Below are 25,305 nucleotides of genomic sequence, written 5' to 3' on the forward strand. Positions count from 1 at the left end.
GCTCTCACTGGCTAGCATTGTGGCTTCTCTGGTCCTGTAGGCGGGCCAAGGCAGAGTCCTGGAGATTCAGGGCCACATGGGGACCCAGGATACTACCTTCACTTGCCCACAGTTTGGCCAGGTTAGCTCCTGCCAAATGTAGAATGTCTTCCCAGGACACGAGTACTACTGGCTTTTAACTATAATAGCAGGATAATTAAGCTTTTCTGTGAGCACAGTTTGCTGCTGATGCAGCTGCCTGGAGCCCTGGCATTTATTGAGCGCAAAGTAATAATTTATTGTCCTTTGTACGCTCAAAAGCCATCTTCATTATAGGCTCAGGACGGAGCTGCCACAAGGGCACGCGGGCCTCGCCAGCTGCCTCATTCGCGGACGCCTTCCCAGGTCACCCTTGGCGCCCTCAGGTACCAGGATGGGGTGGGGAGAGATGGTGACAGGGTGGCTCTCTCACGGAGACCTCAGGTTAGAACCCCACCTCCTAGGTAGGCTGCTAATGAGGGAGAGGGCGGCAGACTTGGCTGGGCGTGGGCAGCGGGGAAGGGCGGGGGCCGTGTGCCCACGTTAGCAAGGGAAGTCCTTCCTCAGAGCTGGCGGCGGCGCAGGGAGGCTGTCCTCCCGCCTCTGGGTCTTCTGCGCCTTTGCTTGAGACTTTACGGTAAGCCGCTCCTCCCGCGCCCCCGCCCCCAGCCCGCGCGGCGATCCCCGGCGCCGACGCCAGGCGCTGGCCGTGGTGCTGATTCTGTCAGGCGCTGGCGGCGGCGGCGGTGGCAGCGGCCACGCTCCCTCTTCCCGGGTCGGACCCGGCTCTGTCCCCCGCGCCTGAGCCCTGCTGAGCTCCCAGCCCTCCCGTCGCAGCCCCGATCTGGGGCGCGGCCGCCACCGGCACCATGCCCCCGGCAGCCCTGCTGCTCCTGCCCTCGCTGCTGGCGCTCCTGGCTCACGGTAAGGGACCCCGGCGTCCGGCGGCAGGGGCAGGGTCCCGGGGGTGGGAAGAGAGGACTGTCCCCGAGCTCAGCTCCGCGTATCTGGCTGCCCAGCCCGGGCACCGCGCTCCGCCGGTTGCTCTGCCCACCGCGCCGGCCAAGCCGGGCGGGGCGAGGGCTCCGCGGGGCGGGAAGCTGCCGCTGCTCCCGCCATTCGCACCCGGCCGAGACCTCGCCTTTAATCATCTCTCCGGATCTAATGGGATTTCTCAGCTGCAATTCATCACGCCACCCCCTCCCCGCACACACTCACGCGTTCACCCGCGCGCTACCTCTCCATACTCCCTGGGCGTCTAGGAGCGTTGGGGTGCGCGTGCCGGGGGGAGGACGGCACAGGGCAGTGAATCGGGACGGTCCCGCTGGCGGCCCGCAGTCCCGCCTCCCCTGTCGTCCGCCAAACTTCGTTCGACTTTGCCGCCGGTTCCGGGGCCTCTCACAGCGGAGGGACGGGGCCAGATGGCGGCGGGACCCAGAATTGGGACTTCGCCCACCTCTCTCCGCCTTGGCGCTGCCACGCAGAGGTCGGGATTTAGAGTACCATTCCAGGGAGAAACTCGAGGGGCCCGGGGACCCCTATCTGGCTCCTTGTTCTGCCCTGGGCTGCAACAGCTGAAGTCTTGGGATAAAAACTCCGTCCTCCCCGGAGCCCTTTCCCTCCACCCTCGCACACTCCCAGAGCTCTTCCTCCCTCCCCGCCTGCCGTCCTGCTCCGGCCCCCTCCCACCCCATGGCCGCAGACTCTTCAGGGGAGGACTGGCACCCGACCCTGAGAGCCCTCCTTCCCCCGCTTGCTCAGGGCTCCAACTTCATCAGTCCTGGGTCGAGGGAAGCTTGGCTGTGAAGTGGGCAGCGAGGGAATGTTAGGGAGACAATGGGGGGTTCTGTGCCTTGAGGAAGGAAGGTTTCCGAGTCTGTCTCCGTGGAACCTGCCCTGGCTCAAACAAACACTCATCAAAACTGCGGGCACCCACTTCTCTGTTCCACTGCAGCCAGTCGGCTGGTGGGATCGCTGAAATCTTGCTTGGCATTGGGACCCTCCATCCCTTAGGAGTGTGGTTAGTAGTGCATGATGCGGAGGAGGAAGAAGGTGGGAGTTTCTAACCTCATGGCTCCATCTTCCCAGGCCTCGTTGGAACTCAGCACAGTGGGGATGGGGCCGGATTGGGCCCCTGGGCCGCAGTTTTCTTTGCTCTGTGTCCTCAGAGACACGGAAGCCCCTCTCTGAGCCTCTAGCTCTAGCAGCATGCAGCCAGGTGTGCTCGCTCTGCTCCCTGGCTGCCCATGCCAGGTTCTTTTGTGATTCCAGGAATTCAGTACTATGTGTTCCCATTGAGGGAGAGGGAAAAAGTCCCGAACGCCCTGCCGAGCTGGGGCAGGGAGAAGGGAGAAAAGCTTGCATCCTGGCCCAGCTGTCGGAAAACGTTCCTGGGAGTTTGGGACGAGTCTTGCGATTGCGCCACATTCTTGCGCTGGACAGCTCCTTTGGGGTGCAGAGCCTGTGTGTGCCTCCTAATCTGTAGTCCGAAGGCTCCCGTGAGGGTGTGTGGGGTTGCTGTGAGTGTAACCAGGGCCCAGAGTGTCTGGAGTAGTAGGTCCAAATGTGTCTGCTTCAGAAGGTCTGGATGTTGCACGAGGGCTCAGCAGTGAGTGGGTGTGAGGAGTGTGGAAGGCCGCTAGTGTGTGATGCAGCCTCTGCCAGAGAGTTCCCTGCAGGGCTAGAGTGAGACTGCGGGTCTCCAGGAGGATGGCTGGGGTGGCCGGGAGCCCGGCTGGGCCTCGCTGGGGTCATGGGTGTGAGCATTGAGAAGAATTGGTTCACTCTGCGGCCGAGAGTCTGTGTGTCCTCAGCCAGTGTCCCTCCCTGACCATCTGGACCTCTCCAGTGCCCAAGAGACTTCTCCCCCAAGCAGTATGTGGAATAGGGGTCTGCCTGCTTGGAAAGATCTTTGTTTATAACCCCCACCCACCCACCCAAAGGAGAAGAGGAAGCAGCCCAGCAATGCCAGGCATGAGGAAAGAAGGCCTGGACCTGGGCCAGCCCCGGTGCACCTCTTCCTCCCAGCAGGGCTGCAAGGTCCCAGTCCTTGGGGTACTGAGTGGTCTCATTGAGAGACGATGCACTGAGCCATCTCAGGACTCCCGGGGGCTTCGGCTGTGAGAAGGAGGCCCCGAGCAGTAAGGGCCTCAGACTGTGAGCGTTTGCAGCCTGAGTGGTGCATCCCTCGGCCTCGTGGCCCCGAGAGGGGAGCCTCAGAGCATTGATCACGTTTAGGCAGAGAGACACAGATGCAGCCAGAAGCGGCCCAGAAGTGGCGGGAGATGGGAGAGGTGGAGACCTAGGGGGGCATAGCAAGATGGTGCTGGGCCAAGCTCAACCTCATGGGCTCAGTTCCCTACTCCCTCTGCAGCCACGGGGGCACAGTCAGCCTTAGGCTTGAGGGGTGCCATGAGCCACCGGTAATCCTCCCTTCCCGCAGTTGGTAGCTGGCAATCCTGCCATGAGGGGGGAGGAAAGCGGTTTGGGAGGGGCAGCGTGTGCCCAAGCCTGCTGTGTCAGTTTAATGATTTTTAATGAGCAATTACCTTTAGTCATTCTCCTAATTTCTGAATATCAATAAAGTTAATTAAACTCTGCATGTGTGAACGTGGCCTGGGGAGATGGTGAAGGTGGAAGCAGCAGAAACTGGGGTGAGGTTTGGGTCTCCAGAGGCAGAGGCTCCCTTCACTGGCTGTGTGACCTTGGATCTGATGCTCCCCTTCTCTGAACTCTGATGGGAGTGTTCGGTGGGAAGAGTGAGGGAGGGGACAGCAAGTAGGGGTCGTTCATTGTGCCAAGAACTGGGGGGACAGGGTCTGGAAGGCAAGAAGAGAAGGAAAACCTGGTCTCCAGAAGCCCTAGTGCTGAAGGGGTTAACAAACCAGGGCTGCCTTAACCTAAAATGGTAATTGCTGCTTCCTGCAGACTCTGTGGTAGGTGCTGAAGTCTCAAGGTACATTCCTGAGTCTGGGGGCTGAAGCCAAAGCTAGCACCAAGCCCTTCTCTCTGTTGCCCAGCCTGGCACATTGTGAGACTGCTGGGGACAAGGCTCAGACAGTCTAGATTGCACCCAGAGCTCCAGGGGTTGACATGGCAGCCAGGAGACTCCCATGGGCTTCTGAGTAGACTGGAGGGCCCAGAGACTGCCGTGGACTGGAGGGAAAGTCTGGGTTGGCTTTTGGCCCCTCACAGGCCCAAGCTCATAAGGCTTGGCAGGCCCTGGCGGCGGTCCCAGCTTCCTCAGCAGGGTGGCAGCTTAAAATGCCTTGGGGACACCATGGGGCGCTAATGGGGATCGAGGAGACACAGGGACTGGGTTTAATTAGAAACTGGGCTTAATTAGAGCTTTTGTACCTCTCCCACCAATGGCTGCCTGAATGGTGGGGGGCACGTTAAAAATCCTGCTTCTTTAAAGCCTTCCCTCCACCCCAGCCCTACCTAGGTGCCTAAGCCTGCCAGCCTCCCCTCCCCTCCTTGTCCCCACTTCTCCAGGCTCCGTTTTCCAGGCTAGGCTCAGTTCAGGGATGCTGCGCCCCCACCTGGGCAGAGCTGTCAGAGCTGGGTACCCCAACCCGCAAATAAGAAAGAGGGTGTGGAAAAGGGCCTATGGGCAGGGGTTACTTTAGCAAAGGAACCTCTCACTTCAGGTGGTTAAGAGCCGCAGGCTACCTGTCTGGCCTCAGGCATGCCTCTGTCCTCTGTAGGTCTCCACCTTCTAGAGCGTTCAATTTAAGGGTGCACCAAACTGGTGGTTGCCAAGACTGAAAGCACATTAGGGCAGATTTCTGGGTCCTCAGCTTACTGGCCTGCTCTCAGGGAGGAGGAGCCAGGCTCTGTATGTAAGTGGCTGGGGGAGTGGTGTTGAGGAGACAACGCTACCAGCCGAAGTCAGCAGCTGGGAGGTGGGGAGCAGACACTTGGAGGTCTCCAAGGCCCCTTTCAGACTAATTCCAGCAGGAAGCCAACTTACCCAACCAAGACAATCAGTTCCTGGAACTAGCCATGTTCTCATCAGCTTCTGGGCTCTTGCTGTCCTTCTGCCTGAAATTCTTTTCCACTTCTGGGCCAACCTGGCCAACTCTACCTCATGCTTCAGGTCCCAGCTTAGTTGGCCCTTCATGCAGTTCTTCAGCATATATTTATGGGGCATCTACTTATGGCTTCTCAGACCTTCAGCCTGAGCCAGGGGATTCTTCTGGGCTCCCACCAACCCCCGACTTTCCCCCATCAAGTTACCCACCTTGAGGGGTCACAAGCTCCTAGTGCTTGATGCACCTTTCCAGGAGCAAGACTGAACACAGGAGGAAAGGTACCAAGTCTGTTCTGCTCAGACCCTCCATTTCAGGACAGTTCTAGAATTCTTCTTTAGAAGAAGTTTAGGGTCAGCTGCCTGTTTAGAAAGGAGAGTTGGGTGCATGGCAGCTGGGACTGAAGCTGAGTTTGCGTAGCAAGCACACTATTTTTACATAGATTGTATGTTAGGATTTTTTCCCTTTCCTAACGGTTGGCCAATTATCCCAACTGTAAATTATAGCCTTGACTTAGTTTTTTCCTTCCACAAATTAAGCTGTCATGCCATCAGCCTGAGGTGGCTTGGGGGTGGGGTTCTGATGGCCCTTCTAAGAGGGCTAAAGCCTCTCTCCAGCCGCCCTGGTACCACCACTGCTTGGGTCCCCAGGGGCACTTGGTGGACATTAAATACACATTGAATAAACTCCCGACCTGGACAGGTAGGCAATGGCAAAGTTAAGCCCAGAGCCTAGGCTTCTTGATTCCTTCCCACAGCAAGTACCCACCACTTCCGCTGCCTGGGAGGGGTGCCCTGCATGAACTTAAGAAGTGAGATAAGGGAGGGGCAACCCCATGTCATCTGTCTTTATCACTTTCTCTTCCGTCTCAGCTTCAGACACCCTCTCAGAGCTTGGCAGGACCAATATGAAACCTTGGGAGCTGATCTGAGCCTTTCATGCCCTTAAATGAAAAGGTGGATGTGAAAGAGTCCTCCAGAAGCACAACAATTCATGTCCATGAACCTTCCACAGCTCCTAAAAGAGCTATCCCTGGGGAACATCCATCCCTGGGGGTTCATTCATTCATCCACATCTCACGAACATCTTTTTGGGGTATGAGGCCTGGCTCAGTACCCTCAGGAGCCAAGTCTTTCATTTTTAAGCCTTTTCTATTTAATAAAACCAGAGACTAGTTATCCCCACTTTATAGATAGGAAAACTGAGTTTCAGAGAGATTAAGTTATTTACCCTGGGCTTAAAGCCAGTAAATAATAAAATGACTCGGAAGTGCCTCCCCATTTTGCAAAATCTGGCTGCAGCCAGCACTGTGCCTACTCCCCCACCCTAAGGCAAAGCTTCAGTGCAAACAGATGAGAACCCAGGAGAGTATCACTATCCTATTAATAGTAGTAGTAGTAGCAACAATAATAGCAAGTATTTATTAGTTACCAACTAATGTGCCAGGCACTGTACTAAGTGCTTTATATATCATACATTAGCTCATTTAGTCCTCATATCACCTCTGTGAGGTAGAAGCTGTTATCTGCATTTTATAAGCCAAGTTCAAGCCCACGTTCAGACAGACACAAGACATAAATGGCCCCTTTCTTCTAGCACATTTCTGGTGATGACGGTGGCTTATCTTCCTGACATCTACCCTCAGTCCTTACTGCTGCAGATTAAGGATATTTTATCTGGCTCAGTCCTTAGAGGGCAGAAGAACAAAACACCCTTTCTGACACTTGGAGGCCAGGATAGAGCACAAGACTGGGAGTCAAGTGAACCCTGAAGTCTCGGCCCAGAGACCCGTGACCCTGGGTAACTCTTACTCTCTGATCTTTTAGGAGACTTAGTGAATGAGAACACCAGTCACTCCGGCCCTGCAGCTGGGCTGCCCCACCTACCGGGTACTCCCACTCCTGCTGAGGCCCAGCCCCTGGCGGGGAAGATCCAAGCTTGCCTTGAACCTCAGCTGTTGGACAGGACTGGGCACCAAGCCTGCCCCAGCTTCCCTCCACCTGCCTACCTGCCACCAGGCTGCCAGCCCTTGGAGGCGAGGATCGATGCCGCAGCGCCGGCAGTGTTGTTGGCCATTGATTGTTGAGATTTCTCGGCGGGCTCTGGAGTAAACAAACCTGCCGCTTCTCCAACAACAATCCGGGTCTCAGGCTGCAGAGTCTGCAGCCTGGCTGGCAGGCAGGCTGGTGGAGAGGAGCCAAGGATGGGGGGTGGGAGGTGAGGTGGGGTCCTGGCTGGGCCCAGCAGTGACAAGGGGCTCTGCCAGGAGATGAGAAGGAATGAGTGGGTGGGAAAGGGGCAAAGAAGAGACAGAGTGAGAGTGAACCCTAGACCCTGTAACGCCTTGTTCAGTCCACCCTCTCCATTTTCCCTTAGCCATTTTTCCATACCTGGAATGCTATACCTGGAACCTTCTATTTGTTTCAGTTCAACCACCCCCTCTTTACCTGATCATCCAGCCCACAGGGTTCTCTCTCTTCTCTCAACACTACCACATATCAGGAACTTAGCCTATCCATCTTTCATCCACCAATCCCCTCTCCAAGCAACAGCTCTCTATATTCGGCACCTATCAGGTGCTTTAATAGACAGGAATACAACATAATCCCTGCCCTTAATCTTCACAAGCTAAGCTGTGACTGCCTCACCAGCTACACTACAGACTCTCTGATTTTAATTGAATGCGATACAAATAAGTTGCTAAAGAGTATCCAACCACTCACCTTCAAAAGGACAAGAGATTCCTAGCCAGGGACTCTTCTGAGCCTCAGTTTCTTACCTGTAACAAGAGGGATCATCTTTTTGTTCTTTGAGGGCAGCAGCAAGACTCTGGGATTCCCTGGGCCAAGCCTTACTTGGTGCCCTCCATCAGAACTCTTCCCATCTCTGCTGGGTCTGAGGGTCCCTTTAAGCCTCCAAGAAGGCAGAGCAGATACAGGGTCCCTCCTGCCACCAAAAAGTTATGACCAACCTAGACAGCATATTAAAAAGCAGAAACATTACTTTGCCAACAAAGGTCCGTCTAGTCAAGGCTATGGTTTTTCCAGTAGTCATGTATGGATGTGAGAGTTGGACTATAAAGAAAGTTGAGCATCAAAAAATTGATGCTTTTGAACTGAGGTGTTGGAGAAGACTCTTGAGAGTCCCTTGGACAGCAAGGAGATCCAACCAGTCCATCCTAAAGGAAATCAGTCCTGAATATTCATTGGCTGAAACTTCAATACTTTGGCCACCTGATGTGAAGAACTGACTCATTTGAAAAGACCCTGAGGCTGGGAAAGATTGAAGGCGGGAGAAGGGGACGACAGAGTATGAGATGGTTGAATGGCATCACCGGCTCAATGGACATGAGTTAGAGTAAACTCCGGGAGTTGGTGATGGATAGGGAGGCCTGGCGTGCTGCAGTCCATGGAGTTGCAAAGAGTCAGACACGACTGAGCTGAACTGAACTGAACCTGCCACCAAACCACAAGTGTTGCAGAATAATCCAAGCTGGGGTATTCTCCCTTCCCGCAGTGAAGTCCCCAGGAGCCCAGATGGACTCCTGCACCCTGGCAAAAACCTCAGCATCTCCCTCAGTCACCCACTCCTCCCCTCCCACTGACTCCTCTCTCTACCCTCAGGACTCTCCTTCCAGCTGGTCATGGGCTGCAAGGGCAGAACTGCAGCGCCCCTGTGAAAAGTGCCTGAACCACACAGCAGCCCCCAACAGATGTTCATTTGCATGCTGTTTTACCCTGCTTTGCATTCTGTCTCCTTATTAAAGGCACAGAAGCAGACCCAGCCCCTCCCACTCCCAGCCCCGATCCCTCCCCCCCCCCACCCCCACAGCTCCTCCCTCCCTCCCTCGCAGCCCAGCAGCTGAGCATCAGCTCCTTTGTCCCCCAAGCGGCCACCTGCTGAGCGTCTGGCCCGGGTCCCACCAGCCAGCAGGTGCCTAGGGAGCCCCAGAGCCTGTGAGGGGGGATACTGCACCGTGTGGAGAGCCAAGTTGTGCCTCAGGGGGGAGGGGGTGGCCCCAAAGGAAGAACATGATTAGAAGGATGCTGGTCAGAGGGCCAGGACTCCCAGGGTTTAAACCTCATCCTGGCTCTTACTAGCTAGGTGCTGCTGCTGTGTGTTCAGTCGCTCAGTCGTGTCCAGCTCTTTTGCGACCCCATTGACTGTAGCCCTCCAGGCTCCTCTGTCCGTTGGATTTCCCAGGCAAGCATACTAGAGGTGGGTAGCCATTCCCTTCTCCAGGGGATCCTCCCTATCCAGGGATTGAACTCAGGTCTCCTGCATGGCAGGCGGATTCTTTACTGGCTGAGCCACCAGGGAAGCCCTTACCACCTAGGTGACCTGAGGCAAATCATGTCACTCCCCTGTGTGTCAGTTTCCTCAGGAATTGATGGCACCTGTCCCACCTCTTTCAAAAAACAGCATCCAGATCAAAGAAAATCAGAGGAGTTGGTGACAGGGAAGAACCTGGAAGCCCCCGTTAAAAGGAGCATATGCCTGTGGCTGGAGCTGTCCAGCACCAGGAGGGGCTGATTTCCAGGTAGTCACTGGAGGAGCAGATTGGAAAGTGGAGGAGTCCAGGGCTGGCCTGTAAGGAGGGGTGGGCAGTGAGCACAAGCTGGCCCAGGCCTGACTAGGAAGCTGAGACTAGCCATGTGGAGGGATGAAGGTTGGGGGTAGGGTGCTTCTAAAGGCCTTCACCCTGGCTTGCTGCTCTGATGGACATTCTGAGATATCATTTATATCCAGCAAGGGGATGTGCTAGTGATTTGAAACATCTGCTCGGGCAGCTGGCAGGCTCCCTCCTGTTGTGAGGTCCTATTTTCTGGCTGGTTAGAGGAAGTGGGGGAGAGGGATTCACTTTCTTTTGAGGACAGAAGAGTCCCTGGCATCTCCAGGGAAAGGTGTAAAGGTGGGACCAGACAAGGCTTGTCTGAGGGAGGTCACCTGTGCATCTGCTTGTCCAGCCTCCCCTCATCCACCTTCCGTCACTGCCCACTCCATTCTTCCCACCTCCTGGCAGAGTTCTAGCCTTGCTCTTCTGGGTCCAACCATCTCCTGCTCATCCCCCTACCCTGCCGCCAGTCTAGGCCTGCTGTTCAGGTCGGGGTGCTGCCCCGAGCCTAGTCTGTTTCACCTGTATTCCTGATGCTACCTCTGGTGTTTCCAGGTTCTTCCCTGCCCTCGGCTTCAAGCATAAGAGACTGGCAGGGACATGGGGCAAGGACTTAGCCTTCTCAACTCAAGGTGTACACACATCCCACCTGGCAGGGTCCTGGGAAGAAATCAGAGCAAGGTTGGGGTAAGAGAGGAGGCGGAGGGATTAGGAGCTATGCGGCTGAGTCCATCTGGTGTTCCCAGGGGGTCTGGGGCTACCTGCCCCAGATTTGCAGGTAGCCATGTCTGTACACATCTTGGCCTGGCTGGTCCATCTAACCCTGGGTGTCTGTGTCCATACATCCCTGCATGTCCGGGTGCTCATGTCCCAGTACCCTGTGGCTCTGGGTGCAGGCACCACAGGTCTCAGCTCAGGCTGGTCTCTCCTCTCCCCAGAGCCCGTTCCACTCTCTTCCTCCCCAATCTTGGGCTCCACTGACCCCTCAAGGAGACTTGAGCTGCTGCTGCTATTTTTAGCAGCTCTGCACCCCTCCCCTCCCCCACTCAGGCTTGCTGGGGGAGGTGGGGAGGACAAGCTGAGCCTGGGGAGCCTCAGAGTCCCATGGAAACAAGGCAAGTCTGGGATAGCCCACAGGTGCAGGAGCCATGCCCTGGGGAAGCTTGGGCCCCATGCCACTAGGAGAAGATCCCAGGCTGCCCTTTCTCTGCCCCCTCCAAGCCTCTAAGTGCAGATCCTAGGCTGCCAGGGACTCTTCCACAGGACATTTAGAAGTAAGGCAGGACTCCCAGAGTCTCCCCCATAGAAGTTGAAGGGGCAGAATGGGGTTCAAAGTGGCAGGAAGTCAAGGGAGGGAGCAAACCTGGATGAGATTACCCCATCCACACACACACACACACACGGGGTCTTCTGGCACTAGAGATGAGGAGACCGGGGCCAGTAACATCCCCGGTGGGGAAGTGGCAAGTCAACTGAGCACAGTCACCTGCCCTGCCAGGCCCCCCCACCACCACCCCCGCTGCCTTTACCACTGCCCGCCATGAGGCTCCATCAACCCTGATGTTGGGCACTGAAAGTACAGAGGCTCTCCACCCACCCACCCACCCACCCACAGAACCTAGAAGAAGCCAGGCATGAAGTACTACATGAAAAGCCAAAACAGGCCCAGAGAGAGCAAGAAAAGCCCAAGGTCACACAGCCTGTCGGTGGCAAACCTACCTCCCACACTGGAGACGGCTCTGACGAGGCCTCGCCAGTTCCTCAGCTTTCCCAGCTAAGGACAGACACTCTAGTGACCTCCAGGGGAGAGAGACCCCCTCCTCAGCATTTAGGATCAGGGCAGCTGGGGGTATAGGCTCGGCCAACTTCCCTCAACCCATCTCCTCCCAGGTATAGCTGACAGAATCAGCCACAGGGCAAAGGTCACAAGCTCACTTTGACCCTTGGTACACAGAGTGAGCCTCTTCCTCTGACCAAAGGCCACAGAATCTTGGGGCTACCAGACTCAGAGGTGGGCACAGGACCTGAGAGCCCCCTCAGTACTGCCAGTTTTTGAACTTCAGAGGGGGTTGGGAAGGGGTAGCAACCCAGAGATGCTGATCTAGGACCCAGGGTGGTACCTGACCTCAGGTCCTGGTGCCTTGCTGGGCTCAGCGGCTGGGAGGGACTCTCTTTGGCCAGTGTCTGGAATTGGGCAGGGGGCAGAGGATGGAGAGGATGGCCATTCCTCCCTAGAACAACCCTCCTGTTCCCCAACTCCACCACTGGGCTGGCACCAGCTCCAGGGAGAATGCCTTTCTGCCTTCACACCTGTTATCCCAGCTGACATTTCCAAGGTTTCCAGTCAGAGAACTATGATCCCTGCTGTCACTGAGGAGGCGGTGGGAGCTGTTGGTGCTGGTGGAGGGCTGACCTGAGCACCCAGCTTGGGGCCACGTCCCTCCCCTGCCCTGGCCACACTCCTGCCAGTGGGCATGATGGAGTGGAGTTCAGCAGACTGATCAGCTTCCTGGTGGTGAGGGAGGTGATGCCAAAGGATGCCCAGAGTGTTTCTCCTTCTTCCAGCCTGCCCCAGGGATGGCCGTCAGTCCTGCTGCCCCCACCTCCAAGCCCAGCCTCTAGTTCTCTCCCAATCCCCCACCTCAGGTCCCCAACTCCCGTGCCTCCTGCCAAGCACCAGGAACTGTGAGCCGGCAGGATTAGGACCCCCAGGTCCCCAGGGGCAGTGGGCAGGCAGGAGGGAGCACACAGGGCCGCAGGGGAAGGTGTAGAGCAGAGCAGGTGACGCTGTAGCAGAGGCCTCATTAATCACTTCTCCAGCCCCCAGCTCTGCAGTGGCGAGACCATATTAGATTTTAAATTGGAAAGCGGCGAACGTGGCAGTTAGCTGGGAGCTCCCTACACCCTGAGCCCCTGGTCACAGCCTCACAGGAGGGAGGGGGCCGTGGGGAGAAGAGGGCAGGAGCCCAGAGCCCCGTCCCTTCTCCCCACCACACACCCAGAGCCTGGGGAGCTGTCCCGGCCACAGGGCCCTGGGAAGGGTCAAGGCGAGGTCCAAGAAGGTGGCAGACTGAAAGGAGGGCGCACAGCCACCTTGGGGAGAAAGGCATCGCTTCTGGGAGGCAGAGTCTGTCCAGGCTTGAGGACCGTGAGGCCGGGTTCCAAGGTATGGCATCCACAGGCAAGGACAAGTGGAAATGACTTGTGTTAGTGTGTTTGGAACTACACATGCGGTGCGTGCAGGCACATACACTCAGGTGTACATACAGACCCTCCTAATCACACGTGAAGCAGCAACTCTGCAGTAGAAACTTAAGCCCAGGCTGTGGAGCAGGCAGACCTAGTTCAAACCCCTTATTTGCCAATTTCCTCCCATGTGAACTAGGATGAATCACTGCCTCTCAGCCTCAGTCCCTTCACATGTAAAGTGTAAAATATTGATTCCAGGCATAAAAGGCACTGCTCTGGGTGGAAGACAGCTCCCTAGGAAGTCCTGCCTGACCCATGGAGGGTGCTCAATGTGAGGCCCTTCCCTGGCCCCAAGGTCAGGCAGCTATTCTGGGGCTGCCCCAGGAGCCCTGGGTGGTGGCCAGGCCAGGCTCCCTGCCCCCATGTGCCTGGCTGGGCAGGGAGGTAGGGGCAGGTCAGCCAGCGCAGCAGACATTGTCACAGAACGCTCACACACCCTGAAGCCCATCCTGGGCCAAATCACTGGAGGCCAAGCATTCCTGGCTGCCCTCCATCCATGAAGACCTCCTACACTGGCTCTGCCCAAGCTCCCCAAATTGCCCACTGAACACCCACCTCTCAGAAAACCAGTGCTCGGACAAGGTTTGGAAGCAGACATCATGGGTGGGCAGTACCAGTCCTTCCTTGGATCAAATGGTTGACAGGCCTCCTGAAAACCTGAGGCCTTTATTAAAAACCTAAGAAGTCCCAGGACTCCTTGTCACCTCTCCCTGCCTGGCCCCAGGCCCCAGTTTTCCCAGGCCCAAAGAGGTGGGTAGACACTGCCAGCCCATCTTAATCTTCTCTGGAATGCCACCCCACCACCCCCCACCAGCCAGGCTCTTCCCTTCTGAGAAGTGAATACTGCTGGGGTCAAGAGGTCAGCGGACGGAGCTGCACTTTCCATCACGGTAGCTACTACGCACATGTGGCGGTTTAAATTCATGAATATGAAATTGAATTTCAAATTTGGTGCTTCAGTCTCACTAGCCACACTTCAAGGGCTCACTAGCCATGTGTGGCCACTACCATGTCACACTTGCAAATATAAACCATTTCCATCATCACAAAAAGTCCTATTAGCCAGCACTGCTCTAGGGCTGCAAGGCCTCTACGTTTGAATCTGTCACATCCAAACTGGTAACTTGACAATTGCCCTTCCCTGGGTCCCTGTTTCTTCATCTATGAAAGTTCATATCTCAGAGTTAATTGTGGGAGGTTAAATGAGTTGATTCTGGTAAAGCACTTCTAATGGTGCTAGGCGTGTGATAAATTCTCAGTAAACAGTGAAAATGTTAGTCGCTCAGTCGTGTCCGACTCTTTGTGACCCCATGGACTGTGACCCACCAGGCTTCTCTGTCCGTGGAACTCTCTAGGCAAGAGTACTAGATTGGGTAGCTGTTCCCTCCTCCAGGGGATCTTTCCAACCCAGGGATGGAACGCAGGTCTCCTGCATTGCAGGCAGATTCTTTACCGTCTGAGCCACCAGTAAACAGTGGCCTTCTGTATTTTTATTCATAGAGCCCTCTGTGGCTTACCAGATCCTGGAAGATGAGACCTGGCAGGGTCCTTAGATACCTTCTCTGTTTTACTGATGGGGAAATGGAAGGTCAGGTTAGGGGAGTGATTTTTGCAGAGGGATTAACTTCTTAGGGGCAGGACCAGGACTAGCGGGCTGACTCCTGGCTGTTGCCTGCTACACCCACCCACACTCCCTCCATCTGGCAAGAAGACCCCAACCCTGAAGCTGATGAAGCCCAGGGTTATCCACCCACTCCCACCCTAGTACAGTGGGGGTGGTAGCTGCTCCTGGCACACCTCCTGTCGCTGGAGGTATACCCTCTGATGGCAGATGGCCCCAGGAGTAGTGGAGGGCTCACTGTTCAGAACAGTTGGGCCAGATGCTCTTTGAGCCCCAAGATCTTGAGTTCTAGCCTTGCCCCAGGTTTGCTGTGTGACCTGGGAAACCTCTCTGGAATCAGTTTCTCCCTGTGTGAATGAGGGTGGCTGAGATGTACACAGAGGCTACAAGAGCTCAGATTCAGGGGACTGGCCAATCTCTTGCCTGGATCCCAGCCGAGAGGAGGTGCCCCATTCATCTCTGTACTCCAGATTTGACCAAACTGCCACAAGTTGGCCAAGAGAAGGTAGTAAGAGGGTGCAATGGGGCAGTGGTCAATGGCAGAGGAAGAGAGGATAGTCTGAGGTTGGAGGCCTACCAGCTCATGCCGGTAGAGACTCTTCATCAAGTGCCAGTTAGGGCTGTGCTGGGGCACTGCCAAGGGCTGACTGCCCATCTTCTCCCTGCAGGACACACCCCTGCCCACCCCCACCCTTCCCTGCCCACCCCTGCTGGCCAAGGGCCAAGTACTTTGGGGAGCAGGGAGCCTTCTGAATGTGCAGACAGGCAGAATCCTAGCTTGGAGACTGTGTCCTCTGAGCCCACCCTGCACTGTGCCTGGCCCCAGGGTCAGCAACTGTGAGCAGAGATGAAAGAAGAGAGATGTGCTGCGTGCTGGATCCTTGGACATGGGCACAAGCTGTACCCATGCGGAGGGTCCACCAAGAAGTGCCACCAGGAGATCAGAGGAGAGAGGTGTTGTCACCCCCTGGGCCAGGCAGGGTGGCTCCTGCTGCCCAGGAGGGACTGGAGCTGGGTATGGTAGGATGGGGAAAGTTTAAAGAGACAAAAGAGCGTTAGAGAGTTGTTCAGTAAAGTCCAACTATTTATGACCCCATGGACTGTAGTCCACCAGGCTCCTCTGTCCATGGGATTCTCCAGGCAAGAATACTGGAATGTGTAGCCATTCCTTTCTCCAGGGCATTTCCCAACCCAGGAATCGAACCCAGGTCTCCTGCATTGCAGGCAGATTCTTTACCATCTGAGCCACCAGGGAAGCCCTTAAAGAAACATACTAGTGAGCCAATAGGGCAGAAGGGGGAAGGCACCTGTTTTGGCAGAGTTCCCTTGAAGGGTTTCTCCTCCATTCAAACCACGGTCCACCCCAACAATGGCCCCTCCAGGACACCACCAGGACCTCCTTCCCATCACCCTAAGCTGCAGGGCTCTCAGCACGAGTGCCATAGGATAGTGGCGGCCAGGCTAATGGGAAGACCATGAAGAGGTACAGCTGAAGGCCAGTGGCAGCAGGAGACAAAGCTGAGTGATGGAGCTACTGAGCTCTGGGTCCTAGTCCCAGGCTTGCCACGCACTGGCTGTGCAAGCTCGAACAGCTTACTTAACCATTCTGGGCTTCAAATGGCTCTATCTCTGGGGGAGGATAGGTGATTACATGTGAAGGTGCTGAGTGCCTGGTTAGCACATGAGCAGTGAAGAATGGCAGCTGCCTGGCTCCAAACCACAGGAGGCAGAACATGTCCATTCTGGTTCTGCCATAGTGTTCGGGTGATCTTGGAGAAGCCACACCTCAGCTCCAAGGCCTCAGTTTCCCCATCTATTCTATTGGGTTTATATTGCCTTTCCTGTTAATACAAGAAGTCGACAGCAACAAACCTACCTCAGACACAGGAATACTGTGGGGTAATTATGTCAGTGGTAGCATGTGGAAACAGGCCTCAGGGGCCCTCTGTGACCCTGCCAGCCTCTAGCTGGGGACCCTCAGTTCAGGAGGCAGACCTGGATCCAGTGAAACTGTCACTGTGGACACCAGGCTCTGGCTCTGGGGGGGGCCCAAGTGCTTTTACTCTGGGGGCCTCTCGTCCTGCCCTCGGGCTCTGGGATAATGGGGGTCTGCAGGGGCCAGGCCCTCACTAATCCCCTATTAAAACTTGAAAGGGGCCAAGGAACCTCCAGAATAAACTCATTAGCTTTTATGGGATAATAAATGGATTCCATTAAATTCTCATTCTCCCTATGCTGGGCCAGCTTAACCTCCAGAGCCCCAAGGGGCAGGCTCCCTGCCCACTGTAACCCCTAGACTTCGCCCTGTACCCACCAGTAGGCATGCTCCCCACAGCTGAAAGCTGGTGCTGCCACAAGTGGGGATCAAGCCTGACCTGTCTGAGGACTCTGGGGCCCCCCTCCATGTGCCGGCCTCTGAGACCAGCAGGCCCCTCCTGCCCTGGCAGAGGATGCGGGGGGCGGGGGGTGCAGCAGAGGGGAGCACAGGCCTGTCTCTAGTTGGCCCTCCCCAAACCAGGAGGACCCCACTCCACAGATGAAGAAGCAAATGCTCGGGTGCGCAGCCCCCAGCTCAAGTCACACAGCTAGTGAGAGATAGATGGGGGATTGGAACCTGAGGTTTTTCTGTCTGGAGCAGAGATCTGCAGAAACAGTAGTCTTAAGCAGGCGGGCCATCTGGGCCTGGTGCAGCAGTTGCCCCAGGTCTACACCGCGTGCAGACCACCACCCGGGTCGTCCCTGGTGGTCCCGTGGTTAAGACTCTGCATTTCCGCTGCTTGGGGAGGGTTCCACCCCTGGTGGGGGAACCTGCCTGTTGCCTGGGGCGGCCAAAAAAAAAGACTACCACCCTCCCCCACTGCCTCCGGACAAACCAGTTCAAGCTCCTCAGCCCACCCATGCTGTGACCCCTGGCAACATCTGGGCCTCACTGAGCCTCAGTTTCCCCATCTGTCAGACAGGGACAAATCACCTACCCCTGGAAGCTATGAAGAAGAGTCCCCCGTCGTTATGGGTTTCCCAAATCAGAGATGAGCGCTCCACCCCATTTAGATCCCAGTCTGTCGGGGTGGAGGAAGCATCCCGACCCCTCACCCGCCGCCCCATCTTCACCCCGCTGGGTCGAGGGGAGGAAGGCGGCGGGGCCGGAGGCTCTCCCTGGGAGGACCCGGCTGGAGCCGAGAGGAGGGGGCTTCTGATCCCAAGAGGGGCCACAGGGGGGCGGCGAGGGCCGGGAGGCGGAGCGGGAGAGAATCCACCGGGGAGGCATCCTGAATGGCTCATTAGTGCCGATGAAAGCCTTTTTTCATTTCGTCTAAATACTTTAAACAGGGCTCCCTCCGATGTCTATTTGCATAGCTTAAGAGCTAATGCGGGGGGAGGGCCCAGGCGGCGTTGGCGGCGGGGCCACACCAGGGCCCGGGGCTGCCGGGAAGCTCCGGGCCTCCGCCGGGGAAGCCGAGGTGGGGGTTGGGGAGCGGGGGAGCGGAGGGGGTGTTTCCCAGCCCTGGCCCGCGGGAGGGGAGGAGGGAGCGGCCGCCCAGGGAGTGCATTCCTGTGTCCAGGCAGCAGGTTGACCAGGCAGCCTGTCTGGCTGTGGCCACTGTCCCCCAGCTCCATGCCCGTCTTGGAGGAGGCCATCCTTTGCACCGTGTGGTACAATTTATCCTCGTTTAACAGATGACAACGCTGACATCCTGGAGGTCACATACACTGCTACACAACAGGGAACACGGTCCCCCAGAAAGGAGAGGGTGGCCTCACCCGGGCCAGCCTCTCCCAACCCCCGAGAGCTGCTGCCCTCAGAGGGTGGCCTCACCTTCTGTATCCCTCCACCCTTCCCCCAGAAACCCCTGCTACTTAGAACATTAAGATTCTCATAAAACCTCTCCAAAGCGCCCGTTTTACAGCTCAGGACACAGTGGTGACTGTCCTGGGCTCCCTTGACTTTTAAGTGGCAGAGCTGACATTTAAACCCGGTGCCTGTGTGACGCAGTGCCCCCGCCCTGTGAAGCAGTGTCCTTGGCCTCTGGTTTTGAGTTCCAGACTCAGATGCGCTTTGGGCACAGAATGGGGGCTCCCTGGGTCCCAGCCCAAAGGCCTCCTGGGGGCCCAGCTCGGCTCAGTCTCAGCTTAGGTCCCAGGTGCCAGAAACTGTGGCCCCAGCTCCACTTCCAACCCGCATCAGACCGTGGACAGGTCCAGTCCTTTCTCTGGGCCTTAGCTTCCTGTACTGGCTAGAGGACTATCTGCTGGGGAGCACCAGTCCCTTCCTCCTTTGAGGCAGACTGGTGTCCTGGAATGACTAGGGTTTTGTGAACCAGATCAAGGCAGGTTCAGATCCCAGCTGCACCACTGTGCCCCAGGCAGATCCTCACCTTACCTCTCTAGGCTTCCAGTTCTTTTTCTGTAATGTGGGAATAAGAGTCTCACCTCACAGACTTGTAGTGTCACATAATCCAAGATCTGGGGATGGCCTGACTCAGTGTCTGGTACATATTAAGGTACCTGAAGAGACTGGGCGTTTGGCCTCCGACACCTGGCAACCCACTCCAGTATTCTTGCCAGGAACATCCCATGGCCAGAGGAGCTGCAGTCCATGGGGTCGCAAAGAGTCAGACATGACTGAGCAGTTACCACACACCTCCTCTGTATCACACCCCCTCTTTGTCGGTCTCTATACCTTTGATCTCAGTCAGCCCAGGCAGAGAGAACCCCAGGAACCTGGCGAGGGAGGTCACAAGGCCTGAGGCTTCCATCAGAATCAACCAGGGTGTCTGGAGACACCCTCTCCGTAGAAATGGCTTGTCTCCCACAGATTATCCTACCCTCTCTAACAGTGGGGAGCACCCTCAGGGACCAAGCGGCAGCTGATTGTGGAATCAATTTGCTCGTTTGATATGCTATCTCCGTCCCATTTAACCAAGTGCTCGGTCCCCCCAGATAACACAATCAGTGCAATCGACAGTGACGGGAGGTGCCCATTAGCTCTGCACCGTTGCCCAGCACCCACCTGGCAGCCGGCGGGAGGAGCCGTGCCCACTCTGGTCCCTTCCTGAGACAGAGGCATTCCCTCTCCCAGTGAAGACTGCCCTGGGAGACTCATCTCTTCTTGGGCCACCCTGGAAGGGGACACCAGAACCCTAAGGCTCCAGTCTATGTGATGAGAAAGGCTCTTCTTCCTTGTGACATGCTAAGATTAGTCTCAGGTCACCTGGCAAAGACCGTGTGACATCTGGGGCTGGGCAGAGAGTAGTCCTGTCCTGGCAGGTCACAGGCACTCCCTGGACCCTCCAGCACAGACTCAGATGAAAGACACAGGACATTGGCGAACCATCTGCTCCAGGGGGTGTGGGCCTGGCTGCGTATCTAGTTTGGGCACCGTGTTGTCAGTGTCTGGTACAGAATGCCAAGGCACAGATGGGCTGTTTTAGTGAGCATCCCAAGAAATAGGGATTGGTCCTGCTTTCTCAAGGCTTTGGGCCCCCAGACCTCTCTGACCCAGAGCAGCAAAGAGCCCTCTGACCTGCAGCCACCTCCCCCACCCCAGTTTCCTCCCTCTTCCCGAGTGTCTAACACATCAGAGCTGCCATGGTCTCCCGAACAGAATGTAGGCCATCTGCTGCATCCTCGTGCCTGCCAATCCACAGGGTGGGTGTGGGATGACAGCCCCATCATCGGATGTGCAGAGGAACCAACCTTCTCCTTGCCGACTCTGTTATCTCACCCTGGCTGTGTTTCCCTTCAAGTCCTCATGCAGCCATTTTGAGAGTTGTTCAAATCAGAATATCTTCCCAGCCTTCCCAAAACTGGCAAAATTCTATGTGAAATGTATCTGGAGCCAGCATCCATTGACCTTTTTTCTGACAGTCCAGGATCTGGGGAGCCTGGTGGGCCACAAGTAGAATATACTGTGTCTCTCCAGCTATGATGTGGTTAAATAAGTCAATACAATCAATAGCATAGCAACCTCAGGCCAGGAACAACAAACACGTTTCTTCTTCTTCCATAGCCTATCTACTCAACTGGTAGTGGCTGCCTGTGTAACTGTGTTGAGAAGGATTCTGAAGTCCGATGTGGCCTCAGCAAGAAATAATCAAAATTGGTTAACAATGTCTGCCATGGATTGGGGATGACATGCAGATGACCCTACTTTAGACCCTACCCTAAATGGATCCTGGCTTATGTCAAAAGGAAGATAAAGAGAATTCAGAAAGACATAGCAAATGGGAAAGGGAAGTAATATTATCTCAGTTAATCCTATAAAAGAAACCCTATCTTACAGGTGAGAAAAATAAGGTTCAGAGAGTTTATTTGCCCAAGGTCACACAGTCCCATGGTGACAAATTTGAAGTTATATCTGCCTAGCTCCAGAGTTTAGCTTCTCCTACTCCATCCATATTACTGTTCTTGGTGGACAAAAAAGAGCAAGAGAGACAAAAGAAATTATTTTATGGAAAGTAAGAGAAATAAGGCGTAATGGGACCCTAACAAAAAAGTCATCATGAATCCATGAAGGAGTCTAAAATAAAATCCCAAGTATGTGAAGTATTTCCTGAGACTAATGACCAGCAATTTCACTGAGAATAGAAAGTGAGCTTGAATGCAAGGCCCTGTAATCTCAGGCAGAAAAGTCACGGTGAGGGCACTCTTGCTAAGGGTGTCATCTCTGACCTTCAGTTGACTGGTGGTTGACTTCGAGCAAGTCGTTTCCTTTCTTTGACCTTGTTTCCTCATCAGTAAAAGCAGGCCTTTGAGCTACATTAGGGATTGGAAATATTTGTTCAACATGTGTGTCTGAGGTTTCAGGCATGGCTGCCTAGAGTGCTGTTTTAAGAAGGATTCTGAGGCCAAATCTGAGAACAACCAAGAAATGGTGTGATGACAGATTAGTAATGGCCTTCCAGGTGGTGCTACTGGTAAAGAATCTGCTTGCCAATGCAACCCAAGAGACCTGGGTTCGATCCCTGAGCTGGGAAGATCCCCTGGAGAAGGAAATGGCTACCCACTCCAGTATTCTTTTCTGGGAAATCCCATGGGACAGACGAGCCTGGCGAGCCACAGTGCATGGGGGTTGCAAAGAGTCAAACATGACTGAGCACTTGTCAGCAGCAGCAGATTAGTAATGGCCACCTCTGGTGTTGGTGGGGGGGAAGAGATCTCCCATGTGCCATCCTTGAAGTGCATGTTATCATCTCACTTTCAGCTCTCAAATTCTATAGCTCCATGATTCTCAGCCATGAGGATGCTCCCCAAGGCTCTCCGTCAAAAGAGAGATGGGTCTCCCAGTGCCTGGACTGGGTATGCTGCTGCTCCCTGTGGGGCAGGAGGAGAATCTCTGAGCATTTGTTATCATTTCAGGACTCTCCTCGGAGGCCCCCACAGAGGGGGAAGGGCAGGCCCCAGGCCTGGAGGAGACGGATGGAGAGTTGACAGCGGCCCCTACACCTGAGCAGCCAGAACCAGGCGTCCACTTCGTCACAACAGCCCCTACCCTGAAGCTGCTTAACCACCACCCCCTGCTGGAGGAATTCCTACAAGAGGGGCTGGAGAAGGGCGAGCTGAGGCCTGACCCACCTACAGCGAGTCCCCTGCCCCGCCTGGCCAATCAGGACAGCCGCCCCGTCTTCACCAGTCCCAGTCCAGTCATGGCGGCAGCCCCTACTCAGCCCCAGTCCAGGGAGGGACCCTGGAGCCTGGATGCACTTCGCATCACAGCTGCCCTACCTTCGGGGCCCAGCATGGCAGTGCCCACCCCAGGCCCAGGGGAGGGGCCCAACACTACACCCCCTGGCGGAGCATGGACTCCAGCCCCAGAGGGTCCTGGAGACATAGGCAGGCCCTGGGCTCCGGGAGTCCTGTTCCAGACCACAGGGCTCGGGATGGAGGGGACCATCGCCACCTCCACAGCTTCAGGGGACGATGAGGAGACCACCACCACTGTCACCACAGTCCAGCCACCAGGTCAGTTACTTGCTGGCTCAAATCCCCATCTAGAGAGAGGGATGGGGGAGCTGGGGGCCCTCTGGATTCCTCTCTCTGTGTCTCTGTGCTGGCCTGCCTTGCCAACCCACAGGGAGCATGTGGACTGGAACCAGACCCAGGTTCAAATCCTGAGTGAAAGCAACTCCCCCAGACCTTGGGGCTTCCCAGGTGGCGCTGGTGGTAAAGAGCCCACCTGCCAGTGCAAGAGACAGAAGAGATGTGGGTTCGATCCCTCGGTTGGGAAGATCCCCTGGAGGAGGGCACGGCAACCCACTCCAGTATTCTTGCCTGGAGAACCCCATGGACAGAGGAGCCTGACGGACTACAGTCCTTAGGGTCGCAAAGAGTCAGACACGACTGAAGTGACTTTGCATGCACACCAGACCTTAGGGATTTTATCTAACCTCCCTGACCCTCTTCTGTAAAATGGCAATAAGAAGACCCACCTCACTGGGTCACTGTAAGAACTGAGATAAGATTGCACACAATAGGTGCTCAAGAAAAGGTGGTTACCCTGCTTTCAAAGGGTAATAGAACTCCCAAGAGGTGAGTGTCATCACATACCAGACACGCAAGCACACACACACACACACACGGGGCAGCCATAGTTGGACCCAAATTGCCAGAGCTAAGTTTAGCCTTATGTCTCCCCTTGCCTTCCAGGCCCTTGCAGCTGGAATTTCTCAGGCCCAGAGGGCTCTCTGGACTCCCCCACGGCCTCCAACTCACCCCCTGATGTTGGCCTGGACTGTTTCTACTACATCTCTGTCTACCCTGGCTACGGCGTGGAAATCAAGGTGAGTGACCTGGATCTGGCAGAGGAGAAGTTGGGGCTAGTGTGTTATCTTTCCAGAAAGGTGCTGGTTACTGAGGGGAGGTGGGGATGTGCCAGGTCATCAGTGGGAGAAGGGGCCTAGGAGCAGGGTCAGGCGATGGGCCTAAACCGTGGTTGGATTCTGCCCTGTGCATTGGGAAGTGAAGAGGTTCCTATTCCCACTCAGCAGTGCCGAGGCTCGGAGGGGTGGCAGGAGGGGCAGGTGTGCCCATCGTCTTGCCCCAGGGGTTTAATCAGGCGCTCAGGAGAGCCCGAGGAGGGGCTCTAGCCATGGATGGGCAGGGGGTTGGGTGAGTGTCTGAATCCACGTGTCTGAGTCAAAGAGGACTCAGGCTGGCCTGGTTGGGCTTCTGAGAGCCATGGAGCCTCACTCGCACATGTATTCACTCACTCATTCCCTTCAGCAAACACCCTCTGAGCAGCCTCTCTCAGTCAGCCCCCTCTGCTGGCTCCTGGCATGCGAAAGTGGGAAAGACAGACATGGTTGCCCCATCCAAGGTGACCAGCTGCTGAGGGAGTCAGACCTAGCGCCCAGCCCCCTGCCTCCTGCCTCCCTCCCCTGGTGTGAAGTGTTAGTGTCTCAGTCATGTCCGCCTCTTATCGACCCCATGAACAGTTGCTACTTCAGGCTCCTCTGTCCATGGGATTCTCCAGGCAAAAATGCTGGAGTGGGTAGCCATGCCCTTCTCCAGGGGATCTTCCCGACCCAGAGATCAAACCCAGGTCTCTTGGATTACAGGGGGATTCTTTACCGTTTGAGCCACTGGCTCTCTCTTAATCCCCAAACCTGAGCCTGTCGGCTCTCTTGGCTGTCCCACAAGCTCCACATGCTCCAAACCCAATTCTTCCTTTTTGTTCCCCAAAACCTGCTTGACACTCTACACCTATCCTCAGAGATTGGCCCCAACCAATCAGAAACCTAGAGCAGCACCCCCATGGTCCATTGTAGATGGCATCCCTGAAGCTGTGCAACCGGAGCTGTGAAACCTCGGCCCTTCCATCTCCCTCTCCCCTGAGTCCACCAACTCATGACGATTTCTACCATGACACTCTCCCAAACTCAGATCTGCCTGCTGCTCCCTCTTATCCCAACCACCACGTGGTCCAGCCTCTGTCATCCCTCCCCTGATGATATAGTGGCTGCCTCACTGGTCACTCCACTCATGCTTGACCCCTCCTACCATCCTCCACCCACACTGCAGTCATTTTTCTCAAATGAAATCGATCCTACCTCCCACATCTCCCCCAAGGGCCTCTGAATCAAGGCCAGTCCCTCTGGGCCCATCTTTAGCCGTTTCCTCCCTTGTTCTCTACTCTTGCTTTGCGTTAAACAGCTTACAGCTAATGGAACAGACCAAGAGCACTTTCCTCACAAGCTTCTGTTGCACCTGCTGGTCCCTTTGCCCAGAAGAGTCATCCTCCTATCCCTTCCCTTAGGACTCTAATCTGGCCTCACTTTTTCTGGGAATTCTCTCCTGATCCCCAGAGCTTGGGGTATCTCCCATCCTAGCTCATCACTCTGTCTCCTCTGGGTGTGTTTATAGCTGTCCACCTCCCCAGCTCGACTGAGAGTTCCTTGAGGGGTGCCTTGGAATACCGGGCCCAGGCTGGCTTCTTCAGGGCTGATTGAATGAAATGGACCAATGAATGGAGGAAGGAAGGAATGAGGTGACATTTGATGTGACTCTGGAGAGTGAATGGAAGTGGAGAGAAGAGGCATTGAGTCCAGGAGAGGGAATCAGGCAGGTGATGGAGGAGCCCAGGGAAGGGGCAGAGGAGGAGAACAGGCGGGGAGCAGGACAGCACTGCCTGTCTCCCCTTCCTGGCCTGTCCCCCATGCATCCCAGAGCCCCTGGATCTGGGCTGAGAGCCAGCTCATCTGTCCTGGGGCAGCACCCTCCCGTCTGGGGATGGCAGGTCCAGGTCTCTGAGCCAGACCCTGAGGAGGGGGCAC

General features: G+C 55.8%; 1 protein-coding gene across 3 annotated transcripts in view; it reads left to right on the plus strand.

Annotated features, from left to right (window-relative positions):
- Positions 1–708: 708 nt before the first annotated feature.
- SEZ6 (seizure related 6 homolog) overlaps positions 709–25,305 on the plus strand; it is a 47,760-nt gene continuing 23,163 nt past the window's right edge. For all 3 annotated transcript variants that reach the window (XM_043479378.1, XM_043479386.1, XM_043479394.1), the window contains exons 1-3: positions 709–942; positions 21,893–22,495; positions 23,180–23,313. In XM_043479378.1, coding sequence (XP_043335313.1) covers positions 888–942; positions 21,893–22,495; positions 23,180–23,313 — 792 coding nt within the window. In that variant the 5' untranslated portion in view covers positions 709–887. The remainder of the gene's footprint in view (positions 943–21,892; positions 22,496–23,179; positions 23,314–25,305) is intronic.

The sequence above is a fragment of the Cervus canadensis genome, chromosome 1, assembly GCF_019320065.1.
Source record: "Cervus canadensis isolate Bull #8, Minnesota chromosome 1, ASM1932006v1, whole genome shotgun sequence".
In the NCBI taxonomy this organism is placed as follows: domain Eukaryota; kingdom Metazoa; phylum Chordata; class Mammalia; order Artiodactyla; family Cervidae; genus Cervus; species Cervus canadensis.